The sequence below is a fragment of the Rhinatrema bivittatum genome, chromosome 19 (genome assembly GCF_901001135.1).
Source record: "Rhinatrema bivittatum chromosome 19, aRhiBiv1.1, whole genome shotgun sequence".
In the NCBI taxonomy this organism is placed as follows: domain Eukaryota; kingdom Metazoa; phylum Chordata; class Amphibia; order Gymnophiona; family Rhinatrematidae; genus Rhinatrema; species Rhinatrema bivittatum.
The window spans coordinates 6,197,317-6,216,559 of record NC_042633.1 but is presented as its reverse complement, the minus strand read 5'-3'; the positions used below and the strand labels follow the sequence as shown (position 1 = coordinate 6,216,559).

The 19,243-nt window shown below is 46.7% G+C and overlaps 1 protein-coding gene across 3 annotated transcripts in view; it reads right to left on the bottom strand.

Annotated features, from left to right (window-relative positions):
• The window catches only part of LOC115080438, a 132,026-nt gene that overhangs the window by 16,355 nt on the left and 96,428 nt on the right, over window positions 1–19,243 (bottom strand). Inside the window, exons 1-2 of one of the 3 annotated variants that reach the window (XM_029584600.1) lie at window positions 5,577–5,680; window positions 5,030–5,125 (exon numbers count right to left, since the gene is read on the bottom strand). In XM_029584600.1, the coding sequence (XP_029440460.1) occupies window positions 5,030–5,087 (58 nt within the window). In that variant the 5' untranslated portion in view covers window positions 5,088–5,125; window positions 5,577–5,680. Of the gene's footprint in view, window positions 1–5,029; window positions 5,174–5,576; window positions 5,681–19,243 lie in introns of those variants that run through there. The other 2 variants (XM_029584598.1, XM_029584599.1) reach the window with 2 other exon arrangements.

The following is a 19,243-nucleotide window of genomic DNA, read 5'->3' as shown; positions in this document are numbered from 1 at the left end:
GGACGAAAGCATGGCAGGCAGCCTCGCCTGAGCGGGCCCGACGCGCCGGCCTGAAGGACGCTGCTGCCAGCTGCCCTGAGCATCGTTAGGTGCACACATGTCAAACCCGCTGCCATTTAAAGGGACTACGGCAGGAAATTCCATGCAGCGCCCTCTGATAACATCCAGAGCAGCTCCCTATTTAAGGCTTCCTCCGCTGCCCCTCAGACGCCTCGGCAATAGGTCGTCTCCATTAGAGTAGCGGTTTGTCTGTGTTCCTGATCCTTGCCTCCCTGTTCTTGGTTCCACTGTGTGTCGTCTTCAGTTCCTCTGTCCTGTTCCTGGTCCCCGCAAGTCTGATCTTCTCCTGAGTTCTTGTCTTCATGGTCTGTCTTCAGCATTCTGTCTGTCCTTTTCTTCCTCTCCCCCTCGCCCTTTGAATTGGACTCCTGGCTTTGACTTCAGTTTGTACTTTGATGCTGCTTGAACTCTGCCTGCGTTTCGACTACTGCTTGCTCATAGACTTGCTTGAACTCTGCCTGCCCAGACCTCTGCTAGGACCATGACACTGCACAAACTCCGCCTGCTCCAGTCTCTGCTGCCTGCCACCTGCCCCAACCTCTGCTCGTACTGACCCGCTTCTCTCCTGCTGGCCTGTAACTTCCTTCGTGATGGATCTATACCATCACAGAGGCCTGCACCTACATCCAGCAGGCACCAGCACCCAAGGGCTCAACCTAAGGGGAACGAGGGCTGGTGTTACGCCCGTTGGTCGCAGACGGCTGCGACAGTTGTTGCTCAACTTATGCCTTCCTGCATCGACTCCTCCGCCAGTTATTGCCAGCCTGCATGTCCTAGTTCCCGGGCCTTCCCACACGGCATGGATGCTGCCGACCGCCATCTTGCCCTGGGAGTTCCTTAGGCGCGCGTGCACGCCCTCGGGCCATTCTTATCCACGTCATTGCGGGAACCTCGGGGGCGTCCCCCCCGAATGACGTCATTACTCATGGACATTTAAGCTGGCTGGCCCTACCTGCCTACGACTTGGCAATGAGTTCCCTCATTGCTGAATCTGCTCTCTTCGGATCTGCGTTCCAGCTCCTGCTCCTTGATGAGAGACATTCCGGGTACCCGCTCTTCGGGGGCCCTACCTTGTCTCTGGCTATCCACTCCTCGAAGGACCTTGCATCTTGGATTGCCTTGCCCCGTTCCCCGGGGCTTCATCTGGAACTTCGCTCTACTACAGTGAGTACCCCGCTCTGCGGGCCCTTGCCATACCAACGTTACTGAGGACCCTCATTGGTGTTCCCCGCTCTGCGGACCATTACCGTATCAATGCTACTGGGACCCTCATCGGTGTACCCCACTCTACGGACCACTACTGTTCATCTCTACAGAGGACTACTCCGTGGGTATTCCGCACTGCACAGACCTGTGGCACCCCAACATCTGTGAGACTTCTGCTTGGGCAGTGTCACTCTGTTTCTTTAACAAAAAGGACATCCTAGCTAGACCTGATGTCAGCTCCCCGTGCTAATGCTCATGGCTCTACCCCTAGGGGCCACCATCTCTAGCCTCCTGTCCTCTCCTTTTCACTCTCTAACCTCCAGCACCTGTTGCTCTACGCATCTCCAGCTGAGACCTCGCCTCCCGACGGTGAGGATCATGGGATTCCTCCCCGTGGGCGGTACCATCTCTCACCTCGGCCAGGGCCCACATACGCACATATCCTAACAGATTGCCAAGTCCATAGACCCGGCACAGGTCTCAGCGCTCCAGGCCATCCCTGGCCTGGCCCAGCGAATTACAGAACAATAAAAAACACTTTCAGATAATAGAAGGACCAGGGGACATTCCATGAAGTTAGCAAGTAGCACATTTAAGACTAATCGGAGAAAATTATTTTTCACTCAACGCACAATTAAGCTCTGGAATTTGTTGCCAGAGGATGTGGTTAGTGCAGTTAGTGTAGCTGGGTTCAAAAAAGGTTTGGATAAGTTCTTGCAGAGAAGTCCATTAACTGCTATTAATCAAGTTTACTTAGCTGATAGCCACTGCTTTTAATTGCATCAGTAGCATGGGATCTTCTTGGTGTTTGGGTAATTGCCAGGTTCTTGTGACCTGGTTTGGCTTCTGTTGGAAACAGGATGCTGGGCTTGATGGACCCTTGGTCTGACCCAGCTGGCAATTTCTTATGTTCTTATGTTCAAGATTCATAACGCCTTCCACATCTCACTTTTAAAGCCTCTCATCTTGTCCGAGTTCTCCAAGAAACCACCTGAGCCCCAACCTCTGGTATCAGAAGAGGACAATACGTATCAGGTACAGGACATTCCGGATGTGAGTAAGCGCGGAAGGCAATGGGAATATCTGATATCTTGGGAAGGATTTGGCCCTTAAGAAAACAGCTGATCAAGCAGTTTCACGCCTCTCACCCAAGAAAACCCAAACCCCCGGGGAGGGGCCCTAAGAAGGGGGATACTGTTACTTCCGTTGGTTGCAGATGGCTGTGACCACTGTTGCTCACCTTATGCCTTCCTGCATCAACTCCTCTGGGGAGATTGGCGGCCTCCGCCAGCTATCACCGGCCTGCACGCCCTAGTTCCCGGGCCTTCCCGAATGGCATGGACGCTGCCGACCGCCATCTTGCCCTTGGAGTTCCTTAGGCGTGCGTGTGTGCCCTCGGGCAAGTCTTATCCTCGTCATGGCGGGAACCTCGGGGGCATCCCCCCCGGATGACGTCATTTCTCATGGACATTTAAGCCGGCTGGCCCTGCCTGGCTACGACTTGGCAACAAGTTCTTTCATTGCTGCATCCGCTCTCTTCGGATCTGCGTTCCAGCTCCTGCTCCTTGACGAGAGACATTCTGGGTACCCGCTCCTTGGGGGCCCTACCTTGTCTCTGGCTATCTGCTCCTCGGAGGGCCTTGCATTTTGGATTGCCTTGCACCGTTTCTCAGGGCTTCCTCTGGAACACTCTACTATAGTGAGTACCCCGCTCTGCGGGCCCTTGCCATACCAAAGCTACTGAGGACCCTCATCGGTGTTCCCCGCTCTGCGGACCATTACCGTATCAATGCTACTGGGACCCTCATCGGTGTACCCCGCTCTGCGGACCATTACCGTATCAACGCTACTGGGACCCTCATCGGTGTACCCCGCTCTGTGGATCTCCACTGTTCATCTCTACAGAGGACTACTCCGTGGGTATTCCCCACTGCACAGACCTGTGGCACCCCAAAGTCTGTGAAACTTCTGCTTCACTCCCCGCTCCGTGGGCAGTGTCACTCTGTTTCTTTAATAAAGACTTAAGGACATCCTAGATAGACCTGACGTCAGCTCCCTGTGCTGACGCTCTGTGGCTCTACCCCTGGGGGGGCCACCATCTCTAGCCTCCTGTCCTCTCCTCTTCACTCTCTCTCTCCAGCACCTGTTGCTCTACACACCTCCAGCTGAGACCTCGCCTCCTGACGGTGAGGCTCACGGGGCTCCTCCCCGTGGGCGGTACCATCTCTCACCTCGGCCCAGGGCCCACATATGCACATATCCTAACAGCTGGTATTGGTGAAGCTCCAGTTGGGCTTCTGCTCCAGCCAACTCTGCCTGCCGATGGTGGAGACCTACAGGGCTGCATAGATATTTCTGAACCATGCGCATTGAGATGGTGAGTGGAGCACATGTGCTGTGAATTTTTTTTTTCAGTGATCGCAAAGGCATAGATATTGAAAGTGGAGTCTATCCAGCACCTCCCTCAAAGTTTTTGTCATGATTATCAACAAAGCCATTGAGTATATCTGATAAGAAGTGGAGAAGCAGTTCACCACCAATAACGAGAATTAATGATATGGATGCACCAAATGATGATGGTGTCACCTTGTGGACAGTGTAGGTACTGCAGCACCTGCTTATTTTATTATACTGAAGATCTGCTCTTCATCTGTCTGTGCTATACTCACACTTTATGGGTATTACTGCAATAATTTCATGGGGCTCTGATGAAGGTCCGCTCTTCATATATCTGTGCTGTATTCATGCTTAACATATGTCTGTCTGATGCCCACATGGAAGGAGGGCTCCAGCACAGAAGCACCGCCCGCCTTCAGTTAGGTAACTTAAGATTCAAGAACAGTGTGCTTGACAAATTGCGAAGAGCTTCCAATATTTTTTCATGGTAATTGCTCCAAAATAATAAAATAATAATGTCAGAACGAGACATAATCCCAAAACGCATCTGAATTCTCCCAGTCTTGCTGATGGTATCTCTTATAGTAAGAAGCAGAACTCACCCTGAGCTTTGTCTGCTGTTGTCCCTCTGTAACAGCAAGGTGCAAGAGACACAGGGAAGGAGTCTCAGCCACCAAACAGCAGCAACATCTGGCAGCCTGACTCGTGGGGTTGGGGGAGAGGTGTGTTCAGGTGCTGCAGTCCTGGCTCTGGTGTTCACCTGCAGCCCGGCCCTCTCCTGCTCCTGACACTGGGTGTGGGGGGAACTGACGTGGAGGCCAGTGTTGGTGATGGGCACTGCTGGCGGGGCACCACTGAAGGGGTCCTTCCTATGACCCTTCTGGCACAATTGGGAATATTAAGGAGTGTCATTTCTATAGCTTTGTTTGGCGTGGGTCTTGATAGGGGGTGTTTTCTGCTGCCTCTGCTCATAATTGGAGGGAATTGGGGCTGGAGGATGTGTCATGGTGGGTTTTTTTTTTTTTTTTTTAATTGTGTTGTTTTTTTCTATTTTTCTATTATTTTTCTATATATAATTTTATGCATTGTCTTGTTTTTAATCATCATCTAAAAGTATCATATATGTGGATTTTATTGTACCTCATTTTGATTTGTGTTTATAAAAGCAGTTTACTGAATCTATAAAGTAGTTTGTAACATTTTGATACATTATCTTATTGTATTTTTATTATTATGCTGTGAACCACTCTGAGTTCTCTTTTGAAGGAGGGGGATGCGTGAACTCAAATTGTATTGGATAGTTTTGGAACTTTTTCCAAATTTCTCTCTTTTAGGCTACCATCAACCCAAAGAAAGAAAGGTTTACCGGAGGTGGCAGAGTGGGCGAACAGGATCCCAGCGATCATCAGCATCCAAAGGAGCATGGTCTCTCACTGGCTCCGGTGCCTCAGAGCTGTGAAGGCCGTCAGACAGGCAGTCAGGGACAGAGCGCTGGCGTAAACCTCCCTCCCTGTGGAAAGGGGAAGAGAAACTTTCCTTAGCGCCGCGCTGCCACCCCCCCAGCACCGCCGACCGATCCTGAGGCGGACCGGAGACAGAGGGCAGGGGCGGAGCGAGGCAGGAGCACGTGCTCGGGCCCCGCCCCCTCTCCGAAGCAGCTGTGCAGGGGGGAGGGGCGAGGCCCCACCGCTCTCACTGAACGGCCACGTGGGACCTCGGCAAATGACTCCTCTACCACATTTCAGGCAAATCCGTGCCAGGATGGGTGCGATTGGGGGAAAGCCCTCCCCCGATCTCTGCGGCACAGACAGACGGCTGGACAGACTGACAAGGCAGAAGGCGCTTCCTACTGAGGACTGGCAGCAAGGGACAGAGAGGAAAGTCGCAGGGACAGACGAGTCGCTCGGTCTTACCTGCTCCTGGCTGTTCTTGCGTCCGCGGTGAAGTCTGGAGCTTATGTACGCAGGGGTGAAGGGCAGAGTCCAGGCTGGGGATTGATTTCTGCGTCGTGGGTGGGTTTTCCTGAGCAGGTGGGTGGGGGTGGCTGGAAGGGCAGTGTCCTGCCAGCATCCGAGGGAGAGGGCAGGATTATTTGGACCTTTTTTTCAGGGGGTGCACAGAGGGCTTTGCGCTGTGTACGTCTGTGTTCATTGTGCACAGATGTGTGTTTGCGGTCTGTTGGTTTATGTCACTTATGTACTGGTGGGCGTTGTGCGATGTTTGTAGTAATTGTGTGTTTGCCTAGTGTGTGTGTATTCATGACATGGGCTCTGTGTGTATATTTGCGATGTGGGTGTATTCATTTATTTTATTTTTATTTAAATTCTTTTAATATACCGATGCTCAAGACCAGGTCTTATCGTACCGGTTTACAATAAACTAGGGGGGTAAACCAGATTAACATTGAAAGCGAAAGTTACATTACAACAGGGAGTGTGGAACTGGGCTGTTAGAAAAAAGATAGGTTAACAATTTCTAACTGGAGAGCAGAGCATGTAAGCAGAGAGTAATTGCTTACATGGTAAGAATTATATACAATTTACACAATTTACACAGTGTAGTCGATTAGGCAAGTTATATGAAAGCGCAGTTAGCAGAAAAACAGTTCCTTTGTGCGGCAGAAAGAGAACGCAACCGTGGGGTGTAGGACTGTGTGGGTGACTATGAGGCTTCTTCAAGGATATGCTTGGGCGAACAGCCAAGTTTTTAATTTTTTTCTGAATGTGATGTGACAATGTTCCTGGCGGAGATCTGGCGGGAGAGAATTCCAGTGATGCGGGCAGGCAGTTGATAGCGCTCGTTTATCAATGGCATTGTGTATAGCAGATTTTTTAGGGGGTACCTGGAGGGAGTCTCTGTAGGCAGATCTGGTAGGTCTTGCTGAGGAGTGTGGTTTGAGGGGTATGGTGAGTTGGAGAGAGGATTCATGATATTCATGATATGTGTGCCATGTTTCAGTGCCATGTGAGTTTCTGACATGGATGCTGTGTGTGTTTGTGATGTGAGAATATTATGAATGTGCGTGCCATTGCACTTTTGTGACGTATGTATATGTTTCTGACATAGGTATTATGTATTTGTTTGTGATGTGAATGTATTAATGATGCATGTTCTATGATTTTGTGATGCGTGTGTCCCTGTAGGTACCCGGATCAGTCCAGACTACTAGGTTTTGCCTCCCCTCCAGCAGATGGAGACAGAAAAGTTTTACTGACAGCGCCGCATAAAACGAGGTGCCACCTGCAGTCCTTCAGTATTTCTCTGTCTCCAGCAGATGGTGGCGTGCAAAGCCTGCAGTCTGAGTTAAGAAAAAAAAAGGAAAGTGAGACTAGAAGATCTTGGAGTGCTTGCCTCCAGGGGGTTGTTAGGTCCTGGCGAGGCCACCCCCCTGGTCTGTGAGGCGGACGAGCAGGGGGGGGGGTGGCCTTCATCGCCGGACAGGACAGAAAGGTCTTTGATTTCTTTGATTAAAGTTTTCTTAAAAAAAAAACCAACCCCCCCCCCCCCCCGAAATCCAAAGGAAGAGGTGTAAGCAGGGGTTGCCGTGGGTCAGCAGGCTTTACCCCGACTCTTCCTTTTTAGGCAGGTGGCTCAGTTTGTATTTCCCCTTTCCTCCAGCGGCTCTTCAGTGTTGCGGCTCGGCACGAGTCTTCGTGCCGCACGGAGACGCACACGATGGCCGATGCTCATGGTGCCTCTCCGGCAGAGAGGGCGCTTTGGGGATGGTGGCAGTGACTTCGGGCAGGCACCGCGAGCCTGGGAGGCTCTCACCAGCACGGCAGCCTGTGGACGACCCCTTCCCGCTAGGTGCGGGAACGGCGGCAGAAAAACATAAGAACATAACATAAGAAATTGCCATACTGGGTCAGACCAAGGGTCCATCAAGCCCAGCATCCTGTTTCCAACAGTGGCCAATCCAAGTTTGTTTTGCTGCTTTGAGGGAAATACGTATGGAGTGCTTTGTGAGATAGTGTTTGTGTTAAAAAGTTGGGTTTAGATTAATTGCCATTTCTGACGCAGAATGTTCCCTTGAGAAAGGACCAGGAGGTCCGAAACACGGCTCCGTGTCGGGAGATTGGAACATTGAACGGAGGGAGAACGGAACATTGAACGGAGGTTGAGGAAAGCTTAAATATAATAAAATGAAAGTGAGAAGTATCATGGAAGGTGTAAAGAAGACCGACTATCTAGTATGAAAAGCGTGGTATGGAAACCACTGAACGTTTATAAGTTATAGAGATGTGAATCGTGTCCTCGATCGTCTTAACGATCGATTTCGGCTGGGAGGGGGAGGGAATCGTATTGTTGCCGTTTGGGTGTTTAAAATATCGTTAAAATCGTGAGCCGGCACACTAAAACCCCCTAAAACCCACCCCCGACCCTTTAAATTAAATCCCCCACCCCAAATGCCTTAATACTTCATCAACTTTGGGAGGGAAGTACTTACTTGCCCTAAACCAATGGCAGGAAAACCGGCACACTAAAACCCCCTAAAACCCACCCCCGACCCTTTAAATTAAATCCCCCACCCCAAATGCCTTAATACTTCATCAACTTTGGGAGGGAAGTACTTACTTGCCCTAAACCAAGTCTTGTGGGGGTCAGGAGGCCCCCACAAGACTTGCCAAAAGTCCAGCGGGGGTCCGGAACGACCTCCTGCAGTCGAATCGTGTTGATCTATGGCCGCCGCCATTTTGCGGCTGCCATTTTGCAAAATGGCGCCGGCTGAAGACAACACAATTCAATTGCAGGAGCCCGTTCCGGACCGCCGCTGGACCCCCTGGTAATTTAAGGCATTTGGGGGGGGGGGTTCGGGAGGGTGGGGGATTTAATTTAAAGGGTCGGGGGTGGGTTTTAGGGGGTTTTAGTGTGCCGGTTTTCCTGCCATTGGTTTAGGGCAAGTAAGTAAGTTCCTGCCCTCCCCCTTCCCCCGATTTACGATTTTTTAACGATAAATCGGGGGAATTGGTATTGTATCGTGGCCCTAATGATTTTTGACGATTTAAAATATATCGGACGATATTTTAAATCGTCAAAAAACGATTCACATCCCTAATAAGTTAAGTAATCCATATATGGACTTTTAAATATGTTTGCATTTAAAAAATTAAAAAAAAATGGAGATGGACATTTCACTTATGGCTATCAGTGACTAAATGATTATATATAAGGCAAAGTCTACAGTATAATAATTACTTTGATGATGCCTAGTATGACGTCACATTCCGTTAATCACCGGTGATTGTATAGTTTAGCGTCATTGGAAAACTATAATCTTGGACCTTATGGCGATATAATTTATTCTCTACCTATCCATATCGAAAAGTTGGTGGTACTTTCCAGTTGCACAGTGGTTGATACCACCAGTTAGATGACATGCCTTCTAACATGCTGCTTCCCAGGTCCAAGATGCCAGCCCAAGGGCCAAAATACACTGAATCCCGATTCCCGCTTTGTCTCCAACACAACCAGTTGCACCACCCTCCTTCGAAAATGCTGCTGCTGCATCCTAGGCTCGAGATGCCAGCCCAAGTGCTGAAACACATTGAATCTGGATTCCAGCTGTGTCTCCAACACCACCAGTCGGTCCACATGCCTGCTAACACACTGCTGCTGTCTCCTAGGCCCAAGATGCCACCACCACCACTGGGATCTAACACATCCTGCTACCTCCTGCCATGCTCCAACCACCACAAAATGAAAGGCAAGTAAAGATATAGTGCAAACATTGCAGAAATAAGGAAAGTATCCCATATTTCTTTTCCAGGTCCCCAGAGGCAGGCAGAACTCCAGAGTTTCAATGCATGGATGAGACGATGGTGCAGGGAAGAGGGATTCAGTTTTGTAAAGAATTGGCCAACCTTTTGGGGAAGGGGGAGACTTTTCTGAAAAGAAGGGCTCCACCTTAACCAGATTGGAACCAGACTGCTGGCGCTAACTTTTAAAAGGGGATAGAGCAGCTTTTAAACTAGAATAAGGAGGAAAGCCGACAGTCGTTCAGCAGCGCATGGTTTGGAGGGAGGTATCATCAAAGGATACTAATGAAACAGGAGAGTTGGGGCATCCCAGCAGAGAGGTTTCATTAAAAGCAAAAATAGTCCATGTGCCTATAAGAAAAGAATCACCTAAGCGGAAAGATTCCAAATTATCCCTGTCATTTGAAAAGCAGATTGTTAATGTAAACAAAAACCACACTTTGAAATGTCTGTATGCCAATGCCAGGTCTAAGAAGTAAGATGGGAGATTTAGAGCATATAGTAGTGAATAATGAGAGAGAATTAATTGCCATCTCAGAGATTTGGTAGAAGGAGTATAACCAATGGGACGCTGCTATACCAAGGTACAAAATATATTGTTTTTTATTTATTTATTTATTTATTTATTTAAAAACTCTTCTATACCGTCGTTGAGTTAGATAACTATCACAACGGTTTACAAAAAGGAACGATAATGAAAAAATATGAGTGGTATAGATTACAAATTAACCATGTGCCATAGTGGAGCGGTAACAAATTAATATAAAAAACTATGTGTTGTACGTTAAGCTTGTTTGATAGGAAGGAGCAACTTGGTGGGGGTTGGCACTTTATGTCTGGGAGTGAATAGAGTCCAACAGGATAAAGATCATACAAGAGACTAAATGCTCAGTAGAATCTATATGGGTAGAAATCCCATGTGTGTTGGGTAAGAGTATAGTGATAGGAGTATACTACCGTCCACCTGGACAAAATGGTCAGACAGATGATGAAATGCTAAGAGAAATCAGGGAAGGTAATCAATTTGGCAGTGCAATAATAATGGGAGATTTCAATTACCCCAATAATGACTGGGTAAATGTAACATCAGGACATGCTAGAGATATAAAGTTCCCGGATGGAATAAACAACTGCTTCATGAAGCAATTGGTTCAGGAACCAACGAGAGAGGGAGCTATTTTAGATTTAATTCTTAGTAGAGCGCAGGATTTGGTTAGAGAAGTAACGGTGGTGGGGCCACTTGGCAACAGTGATCATAACATGATCAAATTTGATCTAATGACTGGAAGGGGGACAATATGTAAATCTACAGCTCTAACACTAAAATTTTCAAAAGAGAAACTTTGATAAAATGAGGAAAATAGGAAAAAACTAAAAGTTGCAGATACAAAGGTTGAAAGTGTACAACAAGCATGGACATGGTTTAAAAATACTATCTTAGAAGCACAGTCCAGATGTATTCCATGCATTAAGAAAGGTGGAAGGAAGGCCAAATGATTACCAGCATGGTTAAAAGGTGAGGTGAAAGAGGCTATTTTAGCTAAAGAAAAAAAAAAGTCCTTCAAAAGTTGGAAGAAGGATCCAACTGAAGAAAATAGGAAAAAGCATAAGCATTGTCAAGTTAAGTGTAAAACATTGATAAAACAGGTGAAGAGAGAATTTGAAATGAAGTTGGCTGTAGAGGTAAAAACCCATAATAAAAACCTTTTTAAATATATCCGAAGCAGGAAACCTGCGACGGAGTTGGTTGGACTGTCAGATGACCGAGCGGTTAAAGGGGCTCTTAGGGAAAATAAGGCCATTGTGGAAAGACTAAATTAATTATTTCCTTCTGTGTTTATTAATGTAGGATGTTGGGGAAATACCAGTTCCAGACACTGTTTCAAGGGTAATGATTCGGATGAATTGAACCAAATCACAACGAACCTGGAAGATGTAGTAGGCCAGATTGACAAACTAAAGAGTAGCAAATCACCTGTTCCCTGTACGTACCAGGATCATTCCAGACGGTGGGTTATGTCCCCCGTCCAGCAGATGGAGTCAGAACAAAAAATTCCCAGGGGAGGTCCCTTATAGCCACGCCTCCCCTGGCTCAATCCTCAGTATAGTTCTGACTCCAGCAGATGTTGAGCAGGGGACACTGCGGTCCCCAGCATCAAGCCTTAGGGTTTTCTAATTTATTTTATTTTGCTGTGAGGGATCAAGTTGCTTACTACTAAATTTATTTTAACTATTTAGTTTTAGATAAAGCAATTTCTTTTTGTTCCTCAGAGAACAATTTTTCTTGCTGACAGGCTGTATTTCTGTCTTATTTCTTTCTTTCCTACCTCTTCCCTTTTTTATCACAGGGTTGGAGGTAAGTGTTTAATTTTTTGTTTTAGGGCGTCATTTATTTGAGGAAAGAAAGAACTACTACGGGGCTTTTAGGTCCGAGGGAGCACATCGGTGGTGCCGATCCCTCCCCTTTTGCCCGAAGCCGCTTGTACCCGCCCCACCCTTGAGGTGGACGGCAGTCTGAAATTTTTTCTTCCCGACCCGCGGCCCCGCGACGTAATATTCCCCGGGGCCGCCTGCCGTCGAGAGGTCACATTCCTCGACGGTTTTTCTCGGGTCGGTGGGTGGGTAACCGGGCCGGACCTTCAGTCTCTCTGTAAAGTTTGACTGCTTAAATTTTTTTCGCGCGCGTGCTGCCCCTCCTCCTCCCTCCTGTCAGGTTTCAGTTTCTTACCTGCTCCGACCGAAAATATTTTCTGTCAGTATGTCTTCAGAAGGGGAAGACAGCCCTCCTGCGAGGGAGGTCGAGCGTCTTCAGGACCGGGGGGAACGAAAGAGACACGCTCCGTTTCCGTCATCCGCGGCAACGGCGGCCATTTTGTCCTCAGCTACAAACGACGGTTTCTCTGAGGAGAATACAGACGCTCAATTTTCTACTACCCTGCCTATCTCTGCTGCCGGAGTTCAGCCTGTGTCTCGGCCTGGGACATCTTCTCATGATTTTTTCTCTCCTGAGTTTGTAGTTCTAATGCACAGAGCATTTGTATGCAGCAGAGACAGCTTTCTGGGGGGAGGGGGTCCTCCTCCAGCTAAGCTGCCTTGTACGATACCTTCCCTGGGAAGTCTCTTTCCCCAAGGTGACACCTCTTCTCCGAAGGGACGCCCAGGAATTTCTGGGTGTTCCCTGCCCACTCCAGCAGCTCCGCAGCCAGTAGGGGGTGGAGATCCCTCTCTGGATACACTCTCTGATGATCCTTCCCTGGTGGCTCATGTCGAGGGAGATGATCCCAGGGTTCTCAGAATTTTTCAAGCTGGAGAGCTAGAGGAACTTATACCACACATCCTACAGGAGATGGATATTGACCCTCCTCCGGACCCAGTGGCTCCAGATCCTAATATTAAAAAGGGGGATCCTCTTTTAGCAGGTCTTCGTCCACTAGCAAAGGCTTTTCCTACGCATCATTCTATTCTACAGCTAATTTCCAGAGAATGGGACACTCCTGAGGCTAACCTTAGGGTTGGTAGAGCTATGGACAAATTATATCCTTTGCCAGCGGATTTTTTGGAACTTCTTAAGGTTTCTGCTGTGGATTCGGCTGTTTCTGCTGTGACTAAACACACCACCATTCCTGTCACTGGCGGAACAGCATTGAAAGATATTCAGGATAGGAAATTGGAAGTCTTCCTGAAGAGAGTTTTCGAGGTTTCAGCTCTGGGTATGCGAGCTGCTATTTGTAGTTCGTTAGCACAGCGGGCAGGACTCCGATGGGTGCAACAGCTGCTTACTTCACAGGCTCTTCCAGATTCTGAGGCTCAACAGGCTGAAAGATTGGAGGCAGTAGTAGCTTATGGGGCTGATGCTCTCTATGACCTTATTAGGGTTCAAGCTAGAGCCATGGTTGCAGCGGTGTTGGCGCGCCGCCTCCTTTGGTTAAGGAATTGGTCCGCGGATGCTTCATCCAAGCCGCGTCTTGGGTCTCTTCCCTTTAAGGGCAAGTACCTGTTTGGTGAGGACCTGGATCAGATTATTAAATCCCTTAATGAGAATACAGTTCACAAGTTACCAGAGGATCGGCCACGCTCGTACAGGTCTTTTAATACTAACAGAGGCCGATATCGTAATCAACGCAGAGGGCGTCCCACCAGACAACAACCACCTCGACCTCCTTCATCTCGTTCACACACTTGGAATCGGTCCTTTCGAGGCCGTCGACCCGGTAAGGATGGTCAAGGTGCGGGCACCTCGACTAAGTCGTCTCAATGATGCCAGGCGGACCCACGAGTCGATTCCCCGGCTGGGGGGTCGACTTGCGCTCTTCTACAAGGCGTGGGTCCAAATAACCTCAGACCAATGGGTTCTAAGTATTCTAAGACATGGCTACGCGTTAGATTTTGTACGCGCTCCACTAAACAGATTCCTCTTCTCACCTTGCGGATCTCTTCTCAAGCGCCAGGCAGTTCGACAGACCTTAAATCGTCTACTTGCCTTGGGGGCAATTGTGCCGGTGCCGGTCTCCGAACTGGGACGGGGTCACTATTCCATCTATTTCATAGTGCCCAAGAAGGAAGGTACGTTTCGTCCAATCTTGGATCTCAAAACAGTCAACAACTCCCTCCGCGTTCCTCGATTTCGCATGGAGACGCTGCGTTCAGTCTTGGCGGCTGTACATCCGGGAGAATTCTTGGCCTCCTTGGATCTGACGGAGGCATACCTACATATTCCGATTCTTCCTTCCCATCAACGTTATCTTCGCTTCAAGATTTTAGACCAGCATTTTCAGTTCCGGGCTTTACCTTTTGGCCTAGCCACGGCACCTCGAGTTTTCACAAAGATAATGATCGTAGTTGCAGCGGCGCTCAGGAGGGAAGGAATTCTGGTACACCCTTACCTGGACGATTGGCTCATCAGGGCAAAATCACAGTCACAGGGAATTCAGGCGGTCGACAGGGTAATTCAGCTTCTCCAGACCCTGGGGTGGATAGTCAATTTTACAAAAAGCAAGCTTCAACCTTCTCAGACTTTGAACTTTCTGGGTGCCCACTTCGACACAAGAGCTGCCATGGTGTTCCTCACCCAAGAGAGGGCGCAGGCTCTGCGCGAGCAGATCATCAGGTTCTTGGCTCTCGAGTTCCCGAGGGCGTGGGACTATCTTCAGGTTCTAGGAACCATGGCCTCCACCATCGACCTAGTGCCATGGGCGTTTGCTCATCTACGACCACTTCAGAGGGCATTGCTTTCCCGTTGGAAGCCAGTGTCCCGGGAATACCAGGTGATCCTTCCAATTCCAGACTTTGCAAGACGCAGTCTTGTGTGGTGGATGGACCCCTTGAATCTAGCTCAAGGTGTTTCCCTGCATTCTCCAGACTGGATCATAGTGACCACAGATGCCAGTCTCTCGGGCTGGGGTGCGGTCTGTCAGGACAGTGCGATACAGGGAAAGTGGTCGAAGGAACAATCGTCTTGGCCCATAAACCGTTTAGAGGCAAGAGCAGCTCGTCTTGCCCTGCGGGGTTTCCTACACCTTCTACGTCTCAGAGCGGTTCGAGTTCTATCGGACAACGCTACCACGGTAGCGTACATCAACCGTCAAGGAGGCACAAGGAGTCTGTTGGTGTCATTAGAGATCGACCGACTAATGGATTGGGCGGAGCGTCATCTTCTCCGTTGTAGAACATACTGATGGAAAAAATACCAGAGGCCTCAAAATGAATTAAGGCTCTGAAGAAAGAAGAAGAAGCTATGGTGAACTATGGCCTAGTTTTGCAAAGCAACATATGAACTATGGCCTAGTAACACACACATTAGCAGAATCCAGGTGAAACGTCAACAAGTAAGTCACAGGATGAGCATAAGATAAGAAGATGAAGGATCGGAGAAAGGGTATCTGTGAAGATAACAGATCTGAAAAAGGGTATCTGTGAAGAAAGTTTGTGCATATGAAGTAAGATAAGATCAAACGGGAACAAAGAGTAGCTGCACTTAGCAGCAAGGTTAACTGAAATCTTGTGGTTTGGGGACAAATAGTAGTTATCAATTAGCTTACAGAAAATGTATATAAAAAGAGCTTGCAAAAAGAAAAAATTAAGCAAATGTTCCAGACCATAGATGTGCTATGTACATGTTGTAAGTATACCTTTGCTTCCTGCGTATACCATTGCTTATACTCAGTATAATAAATATATTATTGTGTGATTTAAGACTTGGTCAGAGTTGTTATTACAAACAATTGGTGGATTGAATGCGGGCATTCGTCACATGTTTGCGGAAGCAACTCTGATTATTTCTTGGGAAGAGTAGAAGATTTACGTTCTCTTGGTTTGATTCCCTAGGGCTCAGATTGATCAGCTGCAGCCCAATCGGTAATTAAAAGCCAAGAGTCCTGTGTAAATCGTGGTGATAGTTTTGAGAAAAGGCGCCTGAGGTTTTAACGCTGCAGCAATTGTTGTTTTTCTTGTATTTACTGTGTGGGTTGATATTAGCGTGTATATATTTTGTGTTCTTATTTTGTTTTGGTTACTATATACAGTTATATGTGCGTAGCCTAAGTAAACGACAGTTTAAAATGGTTAAAACACACCCAACCCCTAAAAGGGTCCCAGAAGGACAATTAGGACAGCCTAACACGTTACATACATTATATGTTAACAGTGATGATACATGTACGGCTGTCCAGCATGTAATTAATTTATTTCCATTTGAAAAAGACCTTATTAAGAAAACAAATGACAAATGGGGTAAATACTCTACTAAAGATTCCTTTCTTTCCTGGCCCATGGAAGGATCTTTGAAACTTAGTCATTTATTGCCATTGTTAACATTCCTACAAGATAATAAAAAGAAAAATAGTCTAAAGAAACACCTGCATGTCTGGAATTTATTTTCAGTGACAGGTGACTTATATACAGCTGATAAAGAAATAAAAAAGAAAAATAAGGTTATAGATGAAATAGGACCAAAATCCCTAAATCCGCCCCCATATGTGACTACATGTCCCCTGCTGGAAGACAGTGATCACGAAATTTTAATGCCTATACCAGCAGGCTATGGTCCGTTGAAAGGTCCTGTACAAAAGCCTAAACCCTTATATCCGGACTTAGAACAAGCAGCTAAATTTGAACAGGAAGCTGCTGAGCTTTTCCCTGGAACAGATAACTTTAAAATTAAGGGATTAGTGCACCTGACACCTGCCAATGGCAAGGACTGTCAGCAATTACGGGCTGATGTGTTATCAGATACCCCACAGAGTCGGTTAACAGAAACGGCTCAAGGGTCATCCTTGACACCAGAGATGATTAAAGAAAGGATTAAAACGAATGAGGAAGGTTCATATGGGGCTCCATGGTGGACCACTGTTAAGACAGAATTAGGCAATGCAAATATAAACACTCCTTGCCACCCAGAAGGGCCAGTAACTGAAGCACAGCTTTCAGAAATAAGGGAATTAATCAACAAATATTGTACGGAGTCAGAAGATTTGGAATTTATCCAAAAAGGTCTAGACATATGGTTAAAATGTATACAAGATTTAAACTCGCCACCCTTTAAGGGAATAAGAAACAAGAAAGATAATGTGGAATTGAAAGAATTTCCTATCTTCCTAAGAGATAATGGGCAACAGCCACCCATTGCAGCTTATAAACCATATACACCAGTAGATATTAGTACGATTATACAAAAATTGCCTAGTATACATAAAGGAGCAAGGCTCTGGCTCGAGGCAATAGATACTAATACGGCCGGAACACATTTAGCCATAGGGGATTTTAAGGCGCTAGGTGCAGCTTGCGGCATTAGTTTACCACAACTCTCAGCAGTAAGCGCACGTCCACGGCTTATCACCCATATTGCCGATGGAATTCCTTTCCAAGGACAAGATAGGATAGATTTGGTAAATGCTTTAAATGTCCTGTATCCTACCAGCATAGATTTTACAGCCATCACCGTAGCCAAATGGGATGGCTTAACTGATTTTGCAATGCACTTGACAAAATGTATGGACATGTATAAGGCACAAACCGGGCAGGATGCTGATATACAGCCAAACATCCCTGTATTTTTACATTTATTCTATGCTACTTTGCCTGCAAATATGCAGACTAATTTGAATAATGTTGTGGCACTTTCAACAAAAACATGGCCAGAGGTGAGAAACACTTTAATGCATTTCGCCTCAGTGCATTGCAAAATGATAAGAACTTCTAATAAAGAGCAACAGAAAATGGCTAGCAAATTAATGACATTACAGATAGCGGACTTAGAGGAGAAAAAGAATATGAAAACACAAAGAAATCAGGATACAGTAAACCTACAAGGCAGTGATATACAGGATTGTTATGTGATACAGGGTCCTCCGCGTACCCCGTATGCAGGAATATATCAGGGAGCATATCCCTCCTATATCCCCCGAGGTCGAGGGATGAGAAGGGGAAGGGGAGGAAGAGGTTTTGCACAAGGGATAATGAATAGACCGTCCCCTGATAGAAGAGCTCATGTGCAGTGTTGGAATTGCCAGTCATTTGGACACTATGCAACTGAATGCAGGCGATCAGGAGTCCCTGATCACACACAACAAACATTTGTACAGACACCGCCGCCGCTTAACCAAACATTGCAGACACCACCGTTATCTGCACCAGATCAGTTACAGGCTGGCCAACAGCCCTCACAATTCCCTGTGTGGGGCCAAGGTAATTATTGACAGACTTCGGGGAATGAAGGAATAATGCAGGGTGATACTGTATTTTTACAGAATTCAGAGCCGTTTGTGCAATTATTAGTAGGTCCTCAGCAGGTTCCAATGCAATTTTTGATTGATACAGGCGCTACATCATCTGTTATTTGTGTTAAACCAAGCGCTGTAAAAAGATCCATTGAAACAAACACCACTATTGGCTTTGATGGCAAGCCCAGTAAAAAACATTTAACTGAATTAACCCCAGTAGTAATTAACACTACACAAGGTAAAAGAGAAGCTTCAGTTAAATTCTTAATTGCTGAACATTGCCCTGTAAATTTACTAGGACGAGACTTACTTACTCAATTTGGATTAACTCTCACCTTTAAAATCCCAGCATCTAAAAGCCTCCTTTCATTACTCACTTCAATAGGAAGTGAGGAGGAGAATGAAATCCCGGATGAATGGAAATGGGATCAACTACCTTTAGATTTATGGAGCACAGAGGAAGCTCCTTATGGTAGAGCAAAAACAGCTCCGGCTTATCGAATTAAAACAGTACCATTTGAGCTGGGACCAAATGTGAGCCCTTATCCAGTAAAAGAAAAGTTAATGGAACCTACTATGAAACATATTGCTAGATTGTTAAAACATGGTATTATTGAAGAATCACAGTCACCCTATAATACTCCTTTATTCCCTGTGCCAAAGGAGAAAATGATGTCAGAATTGTTCATGATTTACGTGCATTGAATGATATAGTGATTCCACAATATCCAGTTTGTGCTAATCCTCTGACATTATTACAAACACAGCCCATATATAAGTTCAACTCTGTCATTGATTTATCTAATGCATTCTTTGCAATTCCTCTACATACTGCTTCTCGTGATCTAACATCTTTTGTATTAGGCACAAAGGCTTATCGGTGGGCACGGATGCCCCAAGGTTTTACAGATAGCCCGACTGTATTTTCAAAACAATTGAACAAGGATCTAGAGCAGTTCAGAAGTATTTTACCTAAATCAGTATCTTTATTTACATATGTTGATGACATATTGCTTTCTGCTGAAACTAAAATAGAATGTTGTGAATGGACATTTAAATTATTACAAAGGCTTGGTGAGGCAGGATATAAATGTAATCAACAGAAAT